General features: G+C 59.7%; 2 protein-coding genes across 3 annotated transcripts; one reads left to right on the plus strand and one right to left on the minus strand.

The window, feature by feature from the left end:
* Nucleotides 1-1,336: 1,336 nt before the first annotated feature.
* On the plus strand, nucleotides 1,337-8,081 carry CCNDBP1 (cyclin D1 binding protein 1). Of its 2 annotated transcripts, XM_060277439.2 has the most exons (11): nucleotides 1,337-1,490; nucleotides 1,577-1,636; nucleotides 1,846-1,925; nucleotides 2,862-2,943; nucleotides 3,746-3,842; nucleotides 3,964-4,037; nucleotides 4,571-4,647; nucleotides 6,072-6,325; nucleotides 6,772-6,832; nucleotides 7,543-7,589; nucleotides 7,807-8,081. In XM_060277439.2, the coding sequence occupies exons 1-11, from the start codon at nucleotides 1,412-1,414 to the stop codon at nucleotides 7,913-7,915; spliced, it is 1,020 nt and encodes a 339-aa protein (XP_060133422.1). In that variant the 5' UTR covers nucleotides 1,337-1,411; the 3' UTR covers nucleotides 7,916-8,081. The 2 variants fall into 2 exon arrangements, with proteins under 2 accessions (XP_060133422.1, XP_088530944.1); XM_088674818.1 differs by lacking the exon at nucleotides 1,846-1,925 and having other exon boundaries at nucleotides 1,383-1,450.
* Nucleotides 8,082-8,396: 315 nt separating this feature from the next.
* Nucleotides 8,397-17,184, minus strand: LOC118089272 (protein 4.2). Its single transcript, XM_035123791.3, has 13 exons — nucleotides 17,037-17,184; nucleotides 16,084-16,272; nucleotides 14,807-15,040; nucleotides 14,492-14,610; nucleotides 14,085-14,207; nucleotides 13,109-13,286; nucleotides 12,639-12,777; nucleotides 12,444-12,547; nucleotides 11,812-12,054; nucleotides 11,294-11,626; nucleotides 10,122-10,285; nucleotides 9,260-9,393; nucleotides 8,397-8,624 (listed from the first exon to the last, which is right to left on the minus strand). Exons 1-13 carry the CDS (start codon nucleotides 17,044-17,046, stop codon nucleotides 8,471-8,473), a joined length of 2,124 nt encoding a protein of 707 aa, XP_034979682.1. The 5' UTR covers nucleotides 17,047-17,184; the 3' UTR covers nucleotides 8,397-8,470.
* Nucleotides 17,185-17,263: the final 79 nt, after the last annotated feature.

The following is a 17,263-nucleotide window of genomic DNA, read 5'->3' on the forward strand; positions in this document are numbered from 1 at the left end:
TGATGCAAGGAGTGATTTCTTATGAATTTCTAAAGCTTTCTCATTGAGCCAGTACATAGAAACATTTATCAGTGAATTGGTACATTTGGTATTGACACGTCCCCTTGTTTTCCTTTGTTGGAGACCTGGGGCTGAGCTCCCCTTGCAGGTGCAATGCCTTTGCAGATACTGTACTGTATATTGCTGTTATTTTCTCTTGACGCTGGAGGATTTGGTTTGAGGGGTGAAAGGCAGGGAAATGCCTGAGTGAATGGTTTGGTGGTGTGCAGCGGAGAATGTCTGTCTTTGCCTCGTGCGTGGTGTGGAGAGGCAAGGCTCGTGGGGGGGGGGGAGGTCTCGCCCTCCTCCCAATTTCCCGGGAACAACATGGTGCCCATCCTGATAATAAATAAGGCAAGGCAGACTAGCAATACTTTCGCATTCAGACCCACAGAAGGGTAGAGCTGGGAGGGATGCCCAGCGCCGAGATTCTGCTCCCCGCTCTGCAATGCAGGGATCCCAAGGAAAGAGCCGCGGAGCGAAAGGATCCTCCGGCTCCGCAGCCTCCTCGTCCCGGGCTTGGCTCAGCTCGGCCGGGTGCACGTGGAGGCGACGAGGCGTCTGCGCATGCGCCCCTCCCCTCCCGCAAGTGCCTCGACGAAGAGACTTCCGGAAGTGGAGCAGCTCCGCATCGAGGGCTACGGTCGCGATGCTTCTTCACGCGGAGCTCTGGTTCCCTGCCGCGGGTTGTAGGAGCCGCCATGTGCGGGGCAAGAGCGAGGGAGGAAGAGCCGCCTTGCGGGGTCGCAGGGAAGGCACCCCGGCAGCCGCTTCCAGGAAAGGCCGGCTTCGCTCCATCGCGTGGCTCATGGAGAACATTCATTCATTAATACAGTATTATACATACATACATACATACATACCGGTACATACATACCCCGCCCATCTGGCTGGGTTTCCCCAGTCATTCTGGGTGGCTTCTAACAAAATATTAAAAAATACAATAAAACATCAGACATTAAAAACTTCCCTGAACAGGGCTGCCTTCGACTTTTTGGAGATAGGGGGTGCGAGGTTGGGGAAGCATCACTCCCAAGCGGGGCGGGGCGAGGCTCCCCCCCCCAATTAACTCTGATCAAGCCCCCACCTTCCCTTCCTATGTGCAAAAGGTCGCTCGAAAGAGCCAAGGAGGAGAAAGCAGCGTCATCCTTAGCAGTCGGGCTGAATGAAGCGAGGGCTCCCCCTCCCAGGGGTTACAGCCGTGGGGCAGCTCGACCAGTTGCCTTTCAGCCTGCCGCGCAGCCTCCCCTCCCCGCGCCGGCAGCCTCGCTCTGGTTCCTGCGGGCGCTGGGGAGCCGGAAGTGCGGCGGGGCGCTGGTCCGGCGCCTTCTCCTCTTTGGCACGCGCGGGTCCGGGGGCGGCGGCGGCGGCGATGGCGGCGTCTCCTCCGGGGCTGGCGGCGCTGCAGCGGGTGCGGGAGGCTCTGCGCGCGGAGCTGGGCGAGCTGCGAGGTGCGCGCGGCCTTCGGGGCGGGCGGAGACGGGGCGGGCGCGGCGGCGGCGCTCTGCACGCGCTCAGAGGCATGCTTCTCTTGCAGGCGGCGAGAGCCGGGAGGGCGCCGGAGGCTTCGAGGCCGGGCGCTTCTGGGAGGCCCTCGGTAGGTGCCGCCTTGCAGCGGAGGCCCCTCGGGGCCCTTTCTGTCTCCAGGGGCGGGCGGGGAGGGGGCGCCAGGCTGCAGGGACCTCCGCCCCCAATCCCGGGGGTCGGACAGCCCTTGGCCAGCAGAGGGCGCAGGGGGCTTCCCCCTCGACACCCCTGCAGGGCAGGCCGCTCCCCCCCCCCTCACCCTCCTGCCCTTCTCCGCAGAGCGAGCGTTCCTGGCCGCCTCGCAGGAAGCCACCAAGCTGAGCCTGGCCTTCTCGAGACCCCCGCCGCCTTCCCTCCAGGTGGGTGAGGGAGGGGCCAGCCCGGAGCCCCCCCCCTCCCATCCTGGGCATTTTTCACGGGGCTTATTCCCTGCAATATTTTTCGGGGGGGTGGTGGTGGTGGTTGGTCAGTGGCGTAGGAAGGGGGTGCTGTGGGTGCAGGCCACCCCAGGTGTCATCACTAAAGGGTGTGTGACAAAATGGCTCTGGGCTATGTGAGTCTGAATTAATTTGACCGTTAAAAATGCCACAGGGAATTAATAATAAATAAATAAATATTATTATTATTATTATTATTATTACTATAATTATTATTATTTATGCCCCACCCATGTCGCTGGGTTACCCCTGGGCAGCTTCCAACAGAAGGTTAAAAATACATTGAAACTTGCCTAAACTTGGGCTGCCATCAGATGTCTTCTAAATGTCATATAGTTGTTTATTGCCAAAAAGGAATGCTGAACAGAACAACAATCTACATTACTGGGATCAATCAAGAGCAAAGGTGTAGCTAGGGGCCGGGGGGGGGGGGACACTGGGTGCCACACTGTGGGGGGGGCAGCACTCACCGCGGGGCCTGCAGCATGCCCAAGCCATGTGTCTCTCTTGGGGTGACACTGTGGCTCGGGCACCTGCAGGCTCTACTCTGGCCCATATGGCAGCTGAGGGGCCATGGTGGCGAGGCTCGATGCAGAGCGCCCCACCCCCTGGGCAGAGGGCGCATCCAATGCTTCGGGCACATGAGCAGCTTGGGGGGGGGAGTTCTCCTCCTCTGGTTTGATCCATGCTTTGCTTTAATTTCACAGGCTTCCAATAATTCTGCCTCGATGCTCCCAGATCTCTCCGCTTTCCCCCCCCATCCTGCCCAGCCGAGTTGTCTGAGCCCAGGGCCTTTTTTACGGGGTGGGGGGAGCTGCCTTGTGAGCCAGGTAACCTTTGGGTGCTGTCCCCTTGCAGGAGCAGGAGAGCCTGGCGGAAGGGGTGCACAGTGCTGTCCTGGCAGCCGCCTCTGCGTATTACCAGCTCCCCAAGGGCCAAGGTGAGCAAGATGGAGGCGAGGCAGGGACAAGGGGGTTCTTTGGGGGGGCAGCGTGTGAGTAGCAGGCCGGGGGGGGGCAGGCACTAGGTTGGGCTCCTGCACCTTGTGCTGGCAAGAAAAGAAGAATCATAGAATTGTAGTGTTGGAAGGGACCCCCGAGGGTCATCCAGTCCAGCCCCCTGCAGTGCAGGAATAAAAGACAGAGAGGTAGCAGGGGAGGGGTGTATCTGAAGGGCTGCCCCATGAAAGAGAGTTTTCTCCAGCTTTGGAGGGCAGGACCCAAAGCAGTGGATTAAGTTTACAAGAAAGGAGATTCCGACTCAACATTAAGAAGACCTTTCTGACAGTAAGAGCTGTTGGACAGTGAAACAGTCTCCCATAGAATCGCAGATTGGAAGGTACCCTGAGGGTCATCCAGTCCAACCCCCTGCAGTGCAGGAATAGGCAGCTGTCCCTTACGGGGATCAAACCTGCAACGTTGGCATTATCAGCACCAGGCAACTGAGCTATCCAGCTCAGACTCTCCTTCCTTGGCACCTTTGAAGCAGAGATGGATGGCCCTCTGTCATGGGTTCTGTAGCTGAGATTCCTGCATTGCAGGGGGTTGGACTGGATGACCCTCGAGGTCCCTTCCAACTAGAAGCCTGAGATTCTGTATGAGGTCTTCTGGGGGGTGGGTTTCTCCGGAGTGTCTACTGGGAGCCTGCCTGTAGTCTCTCTGTGTGAGTGCCAGGCAGGCTGTGGGGCTGAGGCAGACCTCGGAGGAGAGCAGCGGTGATGGGTCTCCCTTTGCCCCCTGCAGGGACCACCCTGCGCAGAGCAGTGCGTGATGCCACGGTGCAAGTAGTGGAGGGGATGATTCAGCTGACAGAGGTCATTCTTCGGACCCCCCTCCAGAGGTAAGCTGCTCCTTCCCCGCCCCCACCTTCCCAGAGAATGTTGGGGAGAGGCAGGAGGTGCAGAACGTCTCTCCCAAGAGGGTGGGGCCCCCTCCTGATGCTGCTCCGCTCTCCCTTGCAGCCTCTCACGGGAGCAGCTTGTCTCCACGGGAGGCGTCTGGGAGGCCTGCGACCAAATTTCCAGCCTGCCTCGAGGTAAGTCGGATCACCCCTGGGCAGTTGGGGGCAGGGCAAGGGATGCCACCCCTGGGCAGTTGGGGGCAGGGCAAGGGACGCCACCCCTGGGCAGTTGGGGGCAGGGCAAGGGACGCCACCCCTGGGCAGTTGGGGGCAGGGCAAGGGACGCCACCCCTGGGCAGTTGGGGGCAGGGCAAGGGACGCCACCCCTGGGCAGTTGGGGGCAGGGCAAGGGACGCCACCCCTGGGCAGTTGGGGGCAGGGCAAGGGACGCCACCCCTGGGCAGTTGGGGGCAGGGCAAGGGACGTCACCCCTGGGCAGTTGGGGGCAGGGCAAGGGACGCCACCCCTGGGCAGTTGGGGGCAGGGCAAGGGACGCCACCCCTGGGCAGTTGGGGGCAGGGCAAGGGACGCCACCCCTGGGCAGTTGGGGGCAGGGCAAGGGACGCCACCCCTGGGCAGTTGGGGGCAGGGCAAGGGACGCCACCCCTGGCGCTGCCATTGCTTCCCCTTCTTGCCTTGCTCCTCCTTCCTTTCTTCTCTCCCAACAGATAACCAGGCGGCTGTGGCCCTGGCCATTTCCCAGGCTCTGGGGATTGTCAGAGACGCACAGGAGGAGATGGAGCAGGTGCGCAGGGAGGGGGGCTGCCTGGGGGGGGGGCTGTCCGCTGGCTTCATTTGCAAGAGAGCAGGGGGTATCGCCATCCCTAGTCCGCAATTGGAAAGCCCATATCTAAGTTTGAAGCATCATACTAATGGGTTTAAGCACAACGTTTAGGTATCCTGCAATTGCATTCGCCTTTTCAGACGCTGCGTCACACGGTGGGCTCAGGTCAGAATGCAGGTTGCCGGAATGTAAAGTCTTCTGAAATTGGGGTGGGGGGTGTTTTTGCAGGGGGAGTAAACGTGCTCGTGCCTTTCATGAAAGCCATATTGACCTTTCATGGAGCACCTCATTCTTTCCTGTTACTGGGGCCCAGATACCAATAGTAAAATCTGTCTGTTTCTTAATTTTTGTTTTGGCAAAAGGCCAAGCCCGCCCCCCCCCCCAATAATGCAGCCTGCTCAGCCCATAATTAAACCTGGCACTGCTCCCCCTCTGGATGTGCCGATCTTCCCTCGGCCTCTTCTGCTGTGTGGCTTCTGGGGGCAGATAAGGGCACCCAGCCGCCCCAGGCAGGCTAGAGGCAGCCTCTCCGGATAAGGGCTCCTGCCTTGGCTGGGCTGCCCTGATAGGGCCCCCACCCCTGGGCTTGGCCCCTCTGCTCTTGGCTCTTCACAGCTTATGCAGCCGCCATGAAAAACTGGCTTGACTTTCCTGCAAATCTGCTCTACTGAGATATGAAGAGTTGTCAGAGGGAGCCTATGGCCTAATAGAGATTTTTTTTTTTAATACATTTCATTAATTGACAAAATAAACCAAAGATAAGGCGCCTACAGAAATACTCAGCAAGTTGAAGGCAGCAAGAGGTTGGGCTTTAGCACTGAACTTGTTATTCCAAAACGTTACAGAAAATGCCCCCTTTCCCCATAAACCTGTTAAACTGGTTTATATGTGTTATTTTATAATCACTTGGCTTGATCGTAGCTACCAAGTACCAAATTTTCTCAATCCATTCAGATACAGAAGGAAATATAATAGCTAAAAGTTTGGGGGGGGGGCATAATTAAGCAGCGGCTACAAGGTTACACACTGTTCCTTTGACTGGGTTCCCTCTTGCGCTGCAGACTCTGGGCTCTGGATCCTCCCTGGGGGTTCCCCAATGTGCCCTGGTTGCTTCCAGCCCCCCTTCCCTCCTGCATTAGGAGCTGCCAGGCAGCAGGGGGGTGGACTAGAGGGTGCTTGGAGTCCCTTCCAACTCCACAATCCTCTCAATCTCTTTCCTCCCTCCTTGCCTGTAATGCCCAACTGGGGAGGTGAGCAACTTGGCGGCCTCCCTGGTATTCCTCCCCCTTCTCCTCCTCCCATGACTTGGAGGGTGGGTGCCCATCCCCTTCCCTGCCTGGAGGGGCGGGATGAGAAGTGTGACTGGCATGTCCCTTTGCGCTCAGGCGCAGATTGAAGGCGGAGACCCGTACAGCGATGTGCTGGAGGACGAGGACTTGGGCTCCCGGGCAAACAGGGACACTTACTGGTCGGCGGCTGACCGGCAGCTGCTTGGCCCCTGCCTGGGGCTGGTGAAGGCTGCCAAGATTTGCCTGAAGAAGGTCCTGGGGGCCGTCAGGAGCCACGGAAGGGCCGACGTGGCAGAGCAGGTGGCGCAGTTAGACGACCTGGCCGACATCGCAGGAGACGTTAGCCCCAGGTGAGGCAGCCCCAGGTGTAATTAAACAGATGTCTTATGTCTTATATATATCGGATAATGTACATATATTTTTCATGGGGTAAATCAGTTAATGTATTATATACATAATCGTATTAAGATCATAGCACTAAGATCATGAAGATCACCAGGGGAGCCTTGGGAGCTTTTGTCCAGGGGGTGGGGCCAGGGGATTGCTGTCGCCTAGGGGGTGGGCCAGGAACAGCAAGACCACTCCCAATGCCCTCCCTGCAGGATTGCTCTGCTCTGTCCTTGGAAAGCCCCCCCCCCCCTAAGGAAGAGGGGCGCCAGGGAGCCTTGCGGCCGAGTCCAGTGCATGCTCTGCTCCCTCAGGCTGCCTCTCTTTGGGGTCGGGGGCTGTGAGGGGGGCAGGAGACCACAAGGCACCCTCCCCTGACCCCTCCTCCCTCCCTGTTTTTATTCTGCAGTGTGGACGAGCTGGTGCTGAGCACCTACCCCCCTGTGAACCAGTTGGCTCTGCGGCTGAATGTGAGTTGCCCATTGGGGACGATGAAGCTTTTTAGGGGAAGCCTCTGGTCCTCTGCTTCATTCCCCGGAACTATGAGCAGCTTTTGGGAGTCCCTATTTCCCCACATTGGGGAGACGCTTCAGCCCATGAGGGTGGGAGGCCTGGGACCCCCAAGATGGCCTATGGGAGAGAAGACAGTGCAAGCAAAGAGTTGCACCTGGGGCTGAGGGGGCCTCTCCTGCGCCCTGGAGAGGGGGTGCTTGATGCCCCATTGCAGATCACCCTTCTCTTCCTCCTCTGCCAAGCTGGACTCCCTTCCCTTCTCTGCCCTCAGCAAAGGCAGCCGAGAAGCGGAGGAAGCTGCCACTGGGCCCAGGACACACTGCCTGGCAAGGGAGTCTCTGCTGTTTGAGGCCAGAGTGCCCCTTCCCCAGCCCTACATGGAGATGCTGCGGGGAGATTGACCTGGTCCTCCTCCCGGAGTTGGGACAGCCATTCCCTCTGTTTCAGGGGGTGAAAGGTCAAGGCTACGTCCGAGGGGCTGTATGGGAGTGCCAAAGGAAGAAGCCCTTTTAAGATGGCCTCTATGCCAAGTCCTGCACTTGCCTTCTGGACACCTTGTGGCCACCGGACAAGAAACCTCCTGCGTCTGTTGCGCTGTTGTTGTTTTCTAGAAAAGGTGAAATTCCAGCAGTGGCTGCTCTGGGCTTGACGTGTTGTTTCTTTCTAGGCTGCAAAGTTGGCGTCTGTGCTAAAGAAGATGCTGGAACTGACCAGGTGAGCAGGGCAGCCTCTCCTCTGGGGCAGAGGGGCACAGCTGGTGGGGAAACGGTCTCCATCTTAAAGACACAGCCAGCCTTTTGCCGCAGCGCAATCGCCCTCGGTGCTGGGACTGGGTGGGCGGCGGGTGCCTTGTCAGAGTGGCCCACCCATTGCTTCCTGCGTCGGTTCTCACCTGCACCTCTCTCTCTTTCCCTCTCTCCTGCCTCCCCAGGGCCAGCCATGTCTGCCCTCCGTCAGAAGAGAGCTGGGTGCAGTTCCTGGCTGGGGCAGTTGACCACAACATGGACAAAATCAAAGACCTCACCCAGGGGCTCCTTTGATGGGCCTCCCTGTGGGAGGGGTGCTGGACCCTTGGGTGCCTTCTGTGGCTGCCTGCAGAAGAGAGAAGAGGGAGGAGGCAGGACTCCTGCAGGACCCCATAGCTGCTCGGGGGGGGGGGCAATAAAGTCTCCCCTGCGCTTGTGCTGGCTGGGCTCCTGCACTAGAGGAAGTCTTGTGTGCTCCTGATCATTTATACCACCTCACCCATGTGCCCAGGGCTTCACAAAGCACCGAAGGAAGCCAGGTCTCTGCCCCAAGGAACTTGCAGGCCCAGATGCGACGCAGGGGAAGGAGGGAGCCGCACAGGTGTCACTTGTCCTTTGGCTCTACCTGTTGAACAGCAGTGCGGGAGAGCAGCCAGCTTGCTTTGGGGACAGGAGAGTTGCTGCTTTTGAGCAGCCTTTTGCTTGCCCCCCGAAAACAGCTCCCCAAAGCCCCCCTTCTGCTGGCGCTAGGCTGATGAAGAAGGAGCCACAGTCCGAGAGGTGTCACTCCAAGTGCATTTAATGGTAAAGTGCGGGGGGGGGGAAGAGTCCTGTTGCTCTGGAGACGCTCTAAGCTGCTGCCCCCACCTGGATGGTCCTGCAGGCCTTGAGGGGCTGGAGCAGGGGGCTCTCCACACGCACCGTCAGCCTCCGGGGCCCCACCTGGGTTGGCGTGAATGGGATCCTCAGCGCTGTGCTGCCGCCGGCTGGGATGTCTCCAAGCCTGCAAGGGGGAGCCAAAGGAGAGGGGGCAAAAGGGAGCTGCTGCCAGCTGTCCTGGGGAGGGGGATGGAGCAAGCTTGTTTTCTCCTGCTCCCGGTGGATCCATTGAATCAGAATGGTAGACTGGCACCAAGGGGCATTTCGGGCAGGATTCAAGTTACAAGAAAGGAACTTTGGACAGTGGGCCCTGTTTGACGGTGGAACGGACTCGCAGGGGAGGTGGTAGACTCTCCTTCCTGGGAGGTTTTTAAGCAGAGGCTGGATGGCCATCTGTCAGGGATGCTGCAGCTGAGATTGCTGCATTGCAGGGGGCTGGACTAGATGGCCCTCGAGGTCCCTTCCAACTCCACAATGATTCTAAGAGCAGCTGCTCACCTTCCCCCCCCCAAAGCCTATAAACACCACCCCACCGTCTGTTGTCAGAGGTGCCAAGTAGGTGAATCCAGCTGGGACCTCAGCAGAGAGCCCTTCCCCCTCAATCCTGGCAAACAAGTGGGGCTGGGCTGGCACAGCCCCCCACCCCCACCCTGCTTGCTCTGATGCAGCCGTGGGGAGTGTGCCTTTGCCTTCACCTTCATGGAGAGGGCTTTATCCCCCACCCCAAAGAAAGCAACCGTGCCAAAGAGTGCCCCTCACCTGTAGCTCCTGGTCTTGTGGAAAAGGCCCCATCCAGACACGGAGACGAGGCAGCCTGGGAGGTCTTCTGGGAGGGGGTTGTGGAGCTGGATCTCAGCTTGGGTGGCCTGGAACTGGGCTGTGCGCTCAGGGACCTTCATGGAGAAAGCAGGACAATGGCAGCACAGGGACTGGGGGGGAGGGGCAAGCTGAAGCCATAGACCAGGCACCCCCAAACTTTGGCCCTCCAGATGTTTTGGACTACAATTCCCATCTTCCCCGACCACTGGTCCTGTTAGCTAGGGATCATGGGAGTTGTAGGCCAAAACATCTGGAGGGCCGCAGTTTGGGGATGCCTGCCATAGACCTACTGGGCTTGCTAATAGGGAGGGGGCAGATTACTGGCAATGCAGTCCCGGGGGGGGGGCTTTGGGCTCTACCCAGCCTGCTTTGCTGTGGCACCCCACTGAAGAAACAAGGACCTCTTCTTCCCTTTGAAGGGCTCACAGTCAGGAAAGGAGGACTGCGGGCTCACACACACACACCCCAAGCAGGCCTGCCTTGAGATACTGTGGTGCAACAGCTAATATTGCTCCAGGACCTGGGAGAGACTAGGGTTCAAAGGCCTGCTCAGCCATGAAGCTCCCCAGTCACTGTTCCTCAGCCTAACCTACCTCACAGGGCAGTTGTGCAGATAAAGTGGGGAGGAAGACCCCTGTGTACCACCATGAACTCCTTGGGGGGGGGATATGAAAGTAATAGATTTTTCTCTGCTCTGCCTTCAGGTGTGAGTGGGGCTCAGCTGTGTCTGTGCAGTTAGCTGAAGAAGTGTGTGCGTGCATGCGTGCATGCGTGCATGCGTGTGCTCTGGCCTCCCACTGACCTGGATGTTGAGTCCAGGGGCACAGAAGCGGATTTCCTGCCAGGTCAGGTAGTTGCTACCGGAGGCCGTGTCTCTCAGCAGCGCCGTAAGCTTCAGGAAGAGAGCGTTGTTGCGCAGGGCTGGGCCGTATTCTGCGTAAGGCAGTGTGGTGCTTAGGGCTTCCTCTGGAAAACAAGGCAGGGGGTGGGGGCTAAGGGAGATTTGCAGAGGGCACCCAAGGACTCGCCCGTCACAGGCTGTGATGCCTCTGCAAGGAACCCGGTGCGCTTGGACTAGATGGGAGGGGTGTTTGCAGGATGCATCCTCCTCCTGAGTCAGACCAATGGCCCATCTAGCCCTACAGGGTCAGCATTGGCTGCAGGACATTTTCTCTACCCAGAAGGCCTTTTCCGGCCAGGCAGGTACTCTGCCCACTAGGCCACAGAAGGGGGATCAAATCCAGTCTATTGCAAGGAACAGGCCATTCCTGTTCTAGCCCTGCCTTGCCCTCCCTGAGGCTGCTGGTGGGGCCATGAAGGGGCTGAGTTCAGCTCCCACATCCTGCCCTTTTCGTAGCAGGAGAGCAGAGAGAGAAAGAACCCGCTCCACATGGGTTGGACTAGATGCCCCATTGGGTCCCTTCCAACTCTGTGGTTCTCTGTGTAGGAGAGTAGCAGCCAATCTTAACAAAAGCCTATTCTTGCTAGTTAGCATAAGAAGGGGTTAAGACCACAGAGCTGTTATGCTGATAGGCAGAGACTCGACCATAGAAATACAATTGGTGGAGAGGGCTCTGTGTGATGTCACTTGCCCTCATCTCTCTTCCTTTGACCAGCCAAGAGGGCAGACATGCCCTTTGTCTGCTCCTGCTTAGGCAGATGCCAGAAGCTGGTTATACTGTAAATGGAAGCATTTTGCTTGCATAGCTTTTGCTGCTACTGTTCAGGTTAACCAATGCAGGATTTTAAGTAAGTGAATTCTATTTTTAAACTTACTTCCCAGGCTGTTCCCTGATTCTTTGTTAAATCGGGGTAAGAAAGGGAGAGCCAGCTTACTTCATAGTTGGACTTAGCCTAATTCCTGTACTTTTAATTTTGCTGCCAAGGATGGGATTTTGAGAAACTGTTCAGACCACACATGTGGGCGCCTGAAGGGATAAATTGCAATCCGCATATCCTCCCCAGGAAGCTTACCATGCCCGTCAGGGAGAGTTAAGTGATACTCCTCCTTCCAGAACTGTGCCAGGGCCTTGCCATCATACTGCAGTGGCTGGGCACCCAGAACCAGTGCCAGGTTCTTCTCCTCCCCGGTCCGGTTCACCACCAACACAGAGACCGGGGCATCTTGCCCCAGTGGCCAGGAGCTCTCGGCCTGGATTTGGGCAAAGAGGAGAGGCTCTGTGTCATCTTCCTGGGCCAGAGGGGCGAGTGGAGGCGGAGGGGGGCTGCTGTCCCCCTCAATCTGGTCCTGGAGCCGCTTCTGTTCAAGAGAGACCTTGATCATCATAGCCCTCTCTGCAGCAGACCCTGCAAAAAAGCCAGAAGCCATTTCCGCTTTGGTCCTCAGGGAAGCAGGTGATAATTTTCTTCCTTGACTGGCTGAGAATGGGGGGGGGGGTCAGAGATGCCGCCAGATTTGGAGCCCACCCACCCCAGGATGGGGAGCCTGTTGAAAGACAAGCAGAAAGCAAGAGCTCACCTGCCCCACTTACCTTCCGGGTGCTTGTAGTGGTGTGTGAGATCCTCGCACCGGTCGCTGCCCACTGCCTTGGTGCTGAGGTTGTTGCCCACGAACTTGGTGGGGCAAAAGGCGCGCTGGAAGTCCCCGTTGTCCTGTCGCACCCAGGCAGTGCAGGTGGCGTTGGTGGCTGCGAAGAAGGTGGCAACATCGTAGGGCAGGTCCAGGCGGCCTTCCTTGATGGCCCGGACAGGGGCTGGCCCGCAAAACGAGGAGCCTGCGGAGAGGAAGGGGAGGACGACCATTTGGGAAGGGGTGGCCTCTGTGGCCCAGGGGGAGCCCTGCTTTAGCCACTGGTAGTGGTCCAAGCAGAAGCGCCCCTCTGCCTTGTGGAGCTGGAGGCAAGGGGGCTACAGAGTGTGGCTAAAAGGGCAAGCTAGAATCGCAGAAGAACTAGAGGGGGAAGGTACTCCAACGGTTGTCTAGTCCAGCCCCCTGCAATGCAGGTATCCCACCTAAAGAATCCCTGACAGATGGCCTCTCTCCCATCCATCACCCCCCTCTAGGTGGAAGCTGCTCCCCCATCCTGGTCTCTCCATATTGGGGCGGGGGTCAATCGCAGTGTCCCGCCCCTTCTCTCTTGAGCCCTCCGCCCGCGCGACCTACACCAGCCCTCTTCCTGAGGCGTGGCATCCACGGCTTGCCATCCGTCATAGCCGGGGGGCAGATCCCGGCGGGCCATCCAGCACTCGTTCCAGGCGTGGAAGGGCCTGCAGGAAACCGGGAGGGAATGTCTTAGGGGGCTCTGAAGCCCGTCCGTCTCCCCCACCTCACCCCCACTCCAGTATTATGGCGCCTCACCAAACGGCAGCCGCGGAGAGGCCGGGGATCAGGGCGGCGCTCTCGTCGAAGTATTCATCCACGCGCAGGCGGCCGGCCGTGTCTTGAGCGGAGGCGAAGCTGGTGACCACGCGGGTGGGGATGCCCAAGCTCCGCAGCACTGCAGGGAGAGAGGCAGGGGGAACTGGATGGCGAGGGGGCTACCAGGGGGGAAGGGACCCCAAGGGCCATCCAGTCCAACCCCCTTCCTTGCAGGAATCGCAACCCTTTAGGCCTTAAGGAACAGCAGATTTGCCCACGCCCAGTCGCGGCCGAGCCAGAGGGAACTTAGGAGGGTAACATTTACACCGGCTCCCTCGACACTAAACCTCTTTCCCCAGGAGGGGGGGCAGTCCCTCAGAGCTAGCAGAGTAGGCATTGGGGGGGGGACCATTTCAGGCAGCAGGAGCCCCTTCCTCGTCTGGGGCGCATCCCTGAACAGGACCCTGTACCTGTGCACAGGACCCCCGCGAAGACCCAGCACTGCCCATAGCGGACAGGCTGCCCTCGCGCTGCCAGCCACCGGCGCAGGATGGGGGCGCTGCCCGGCCACTGGAAAGGGGACCTCCCGTCGCTGTAGTCCCCGGTCCAGCCACCCTCCAGGATCGCTTGGTGCGTCTTGCTGTTCAGCTGGAGGGGGGAGAGAGAGGGGGAGAGAGAAGTGAGCAGCACTAGGAGAAAAGCGGATTGTGCAGCTGCCCGCCCGCCCGCATAGCAATGTAGAGTTGGAAGGGATTGTGGGTATGAAAGGGTTAAGACGCAGAGTTCCTCCTGTCTCAGAAGTCAGAACTCGTTCTCTTTTCCGCCCTGCTTCCGAGGCAGCCAGACATCTATGGAGATTTCTTTTTAATTTCTTTGCGAGGAGAATTTGCCTGGCCTTCTTTTTGTTACTGTTGCTGCTGGAGTGGAACGCAAGACTTTATGTACGTAAATGCTGTTTTCATGCTTGGTCAACAGTCTGCTGTGTTCTTTTCATTAAGAAGGAGAAAGGGGGGATCCAGTCTGGATGAATGGCAAGAAGGCTACACAGGCGAGTCCCAAAGTTTCCACTTTAGGGCTGCAAAGGATGGGGTTTGGAACTCTGCTAACTAATTTTTTAAACTTTAAACGTTCCGCTCACACATGTGAGTAATAGCGAGGATAATTTGTAAAATATATCCGACCCGCTGCCTACACAGTGTGTGTGTGTGTGTGTGTGTGTGTGTGTGTGTGTGTGTGTGTGTGTGTAATCATCCAACAGGACCCCCAAGGGTCATCGAGTCCACCCCCTGCAATACAGGAATGGCAGCTAAATGCACCCCCTCGCCAGCAGGGGGCGCGAGCGGCCCACCCCGGGCCCGAGGGTTCCTGAGCATGTGCAGCTACTTCCACGAAGCCGGCACGGTCTGCGGGCGACTCTGCCTTCTGCTCCTGCTCCTGCCCACCTACCATGGAGCTGACCAGGCGGCAGACGTGGAGAGGGTCGCTGCGCTGGGCGCAGGGTGCGTCCTTCAGCCAGAAGAGGCCGATGGCCGGCAGGGCCAGGCTGAGGTCCACGATGTCCTCTTCGAACTAAAAAGAGAGGCGCAGAATTGAAGGCTGGAGAGTGAGGGGAGCCCCACTCGCGCCCCCCGACCATCCCGACCCCTCCCTCTGCGCGCGCCTTCTGCTGCAGGAAGGAGCAGCCCCGCAGGTGGCTGCAGCGACCACCTCTCTGCAGGTGCGGCCGCCCACCTGGCCCATATGCTGAATAGGCTTCCTCGCGAGAAAAGGGAAAATTTGACAGCTATGACCTGGCCCAAACCGTCCAGGCGCAGCCGACCCCTGGGCTGAGGGGGGGTAGGTCTCTCGCTCACCTGTCCGTAGTCCCAGGGCTGCTGCTGGGGCTCCTCCTCTAGCCCCCAGTAAACGGTGCCCTCTTCATTGCACACGTATTCCTGGCGCTGCGCCTCGTTGGGCAGGAAGACGCTGTCCTCTGCGGGAGACGGCCCATCAGGGGGGGCAAGCAGCTCAGCCTGGGGAGGGGGCTTCTCTGGTTGGCAGGGGTACCCCTGCCGCGCCGCCCCCTCCCCGCAGCAGGCCAGCTCTTCCGACCCCACCCACTGCCTTCTTGGCTCCAGCATCCCAGCCTTGGCACCGACGCGTCTTGCCTCTGCTGGTCGACCACCTACCTTGGCACCAGGGGTTGAAGAGGAGCGTGAAGGTGCCCAGCGGGCGCGGAGCCCCTCGGCCATGCTGCAGCAGGAGGGAATATCGGCCGATGGCGGCGTCGGCGGGCGAGGTCACGGTCAGCGTCCAGGAAAGGGTCTCCGGGGCGTCCACGAAAGCCTCCCAGCCGCTCTGGCTGCCCCGGCGGGAGATGGGGAAGCGCACCAGGGACCCGTCCGCCTGGCATGGCCGCTGCCCTGCAGCCAGAAATGCCAGATGGTCAAAAGGTGACACAAGGCAGAGAGGGGCGGGGGACAGGTCTACTGGGGGGCTCGCTGGAGAAAGGAACGGGGGCTCAGGTAGGCAAGAGAGGGGCCGCGAGGCCCTGCGGGGGTCTTTGAGCTCTCCTCGACTGTTCTGTCAGACGGGGTGGGGATGGGGGGCGAGCCTCCCCAGGGCCAAATCCAGGGCTTCATTCATTAACGGGGGGTTAAAGCATCTTCTAGTGCAAACATATGACACCTCCCAGCTGTTTTGGGAGACAGTGCTACATAATTACTTTTCTACATTCCTTCCGAGAAGGGCATTCTAGCTCTGGGGCAGACTTAGCTGCTTTGTAAGCAGAAGGTCCCGGGTTCCGATCCTCACAGCATCTCCAGGTGGGACTGACAGAGACTTCCCCTCCCCCCCAACCCGCTTAACGCTCTGGAGGATCGCTGTCAAGCAGTCTAGAAAATCTTAAGCGAGGTGGCCCAGAGAACCCCATAATCGTAGCGTTGGAAGGGACCCGGGACTCGGAGTCATCTAGTCCAACCCGCTGCAATGCAGGAGCCACAGCTTCCTGAAAAAGGGTCCGTGGGCGTGTCCTCCCCCCTGTCCCCACCCCCAGCTGGGGCACTGCTGCTGGCGAAGGTGCAAGTCCCCTCCCCTCGTGTGCCCAGCAAAGCGGACCCACTTTAGGACCGCTGAAATGAATGAGAAAGTTAATGGGACGCTCTCAGTTGTTCATCTCGCTTTCATTTCTGACCCGCCTTACTTTTTTTGGGGGGGGGGGAGTTGGAATTCCCTCCAGGCGCCGCGCAAACTTAGCTGCCGCTCCTTTTCTCCCCTGTGATGCTTAACTCCCCACTCCCCCTCTGCTCTGCGGTGCATCTCCTGGTGGTCTCCCGCTTCTGCCAGCCGGCAACCACCCCCCTCCCAGCCCGAGGAGCGCGAGAGGCGCGCTGGCCTGGGGCTCCTGGTGCGGCGGGGCCGTCGGGGAGCCGCGGGTCTTTCGGCCTCCGGCTCTTCCGGAGCTTACCCGTCTGGGCGACCAGGCATGTCTTGCGCAGGTACCTCCGGGGGGCTCCGGGCAGCGGCTCTCGGAAGTGGAGGGTGAGCGCAAAGGGCTGCCCGCGCCGCACCACCAGGCGCTCGGTGCTGACGGCCGCCGTGCGGTGCGCCGGGTTGTTCCTCGACGGCTGCAAGTCGCATCTCGACACGTGCAGGGCTGCGGGGCGGGAGGAGGGCGGGCGGTGAGGGGGCAGGCGGCACGCAGGGCGGGGTCGGGGAGGGGGTCGCTTCCGCTCCGCCTCCCGCTCTTCTGGCAATTGCCGCCCTGAAGAGATGGGCTAGAGAGGCCGGCGTCTGGACAGTAGTGACTGACCGCCAGACTGCGGCAGCCAGGAATGTCCCTCTCTTCCCTGAAATACGGTTAGGGGGTTGCTCACGGTTAGGGGGCTGCTCACGACCCCCGAGAAGCGGGATTCTGCTAAGGGTGCTAAGGTCTGTTTGGAATGGCGGGGGGGGGGGTGCCATGTTGCAAAAGTGCGCGGGAGGGGGGTCCTGCCTGACCAGCTGGGTGTGACAGAGCAACGCACATGCCGCACGTGAGAACGGGGCTGGTCCGTCCCACCGAACTGGTTGCTGCCAAAAGCTCTGCGCCTGCTCTTGGCTGGAGAGGAGCCTTTTCGACCAGGCTGCGCTAATCAGCCCCCTCCGACCCACCTGCTCTTTGGGCTCCCCCTCCCCCCGCTTTAGCCGGGCCTAAACGCCCCCCACCTTGAGACGCCCCCGGCTTGCACCCAGGACCCTCTCGCCCCGCTTCGTGGCTCCCTGCCGGGTTCCTCCCTACAAGGCCAGGGGCTCCCGCCCGCCTGGGCAACCTCAGTTGCGCCGCGCTGTGATGCTGCGCCAAGGAGCCTAACAGACAGACCCCTCTGGGCTGGCACCGGGTTTAGACCGCTTGGCAGTGCCCAGGGAGTCCCCGCTCACCTTGGCCCATGGCGCTTTGTCCCTTTCTCCTCTTGCCTCGGGCTGGCTGCGGGCGGATGGTCGGGGCCGAGGATGGCGAGGCGGCCTCTGCCGGGCCCGTCGGGTGGGGCCCCCTCGCCTATCCTGGGCTCCTTATCAGGCTGGAGTCACCTGCCTCCCTTATCTCTGCCATGTGTGGCTGGCCGGGCGGTTCCGACGGGCCTTTCCAAGCAGCTGCCTGTTACCGG

Source organism: Zootoca vivipara, chromosome 7, assembly GCF_965207765.1.
Source record: "Zootoca vivipara chromosome 7, rZooViv2.hap1.1, whole genome shotgun sequence".
Lineage (NCBI taxonomy): Eukaryota > Metazoa > Chordata > Lepidosauria > Squamata > Lacertidae > Zootoca > Zootoca vivipara.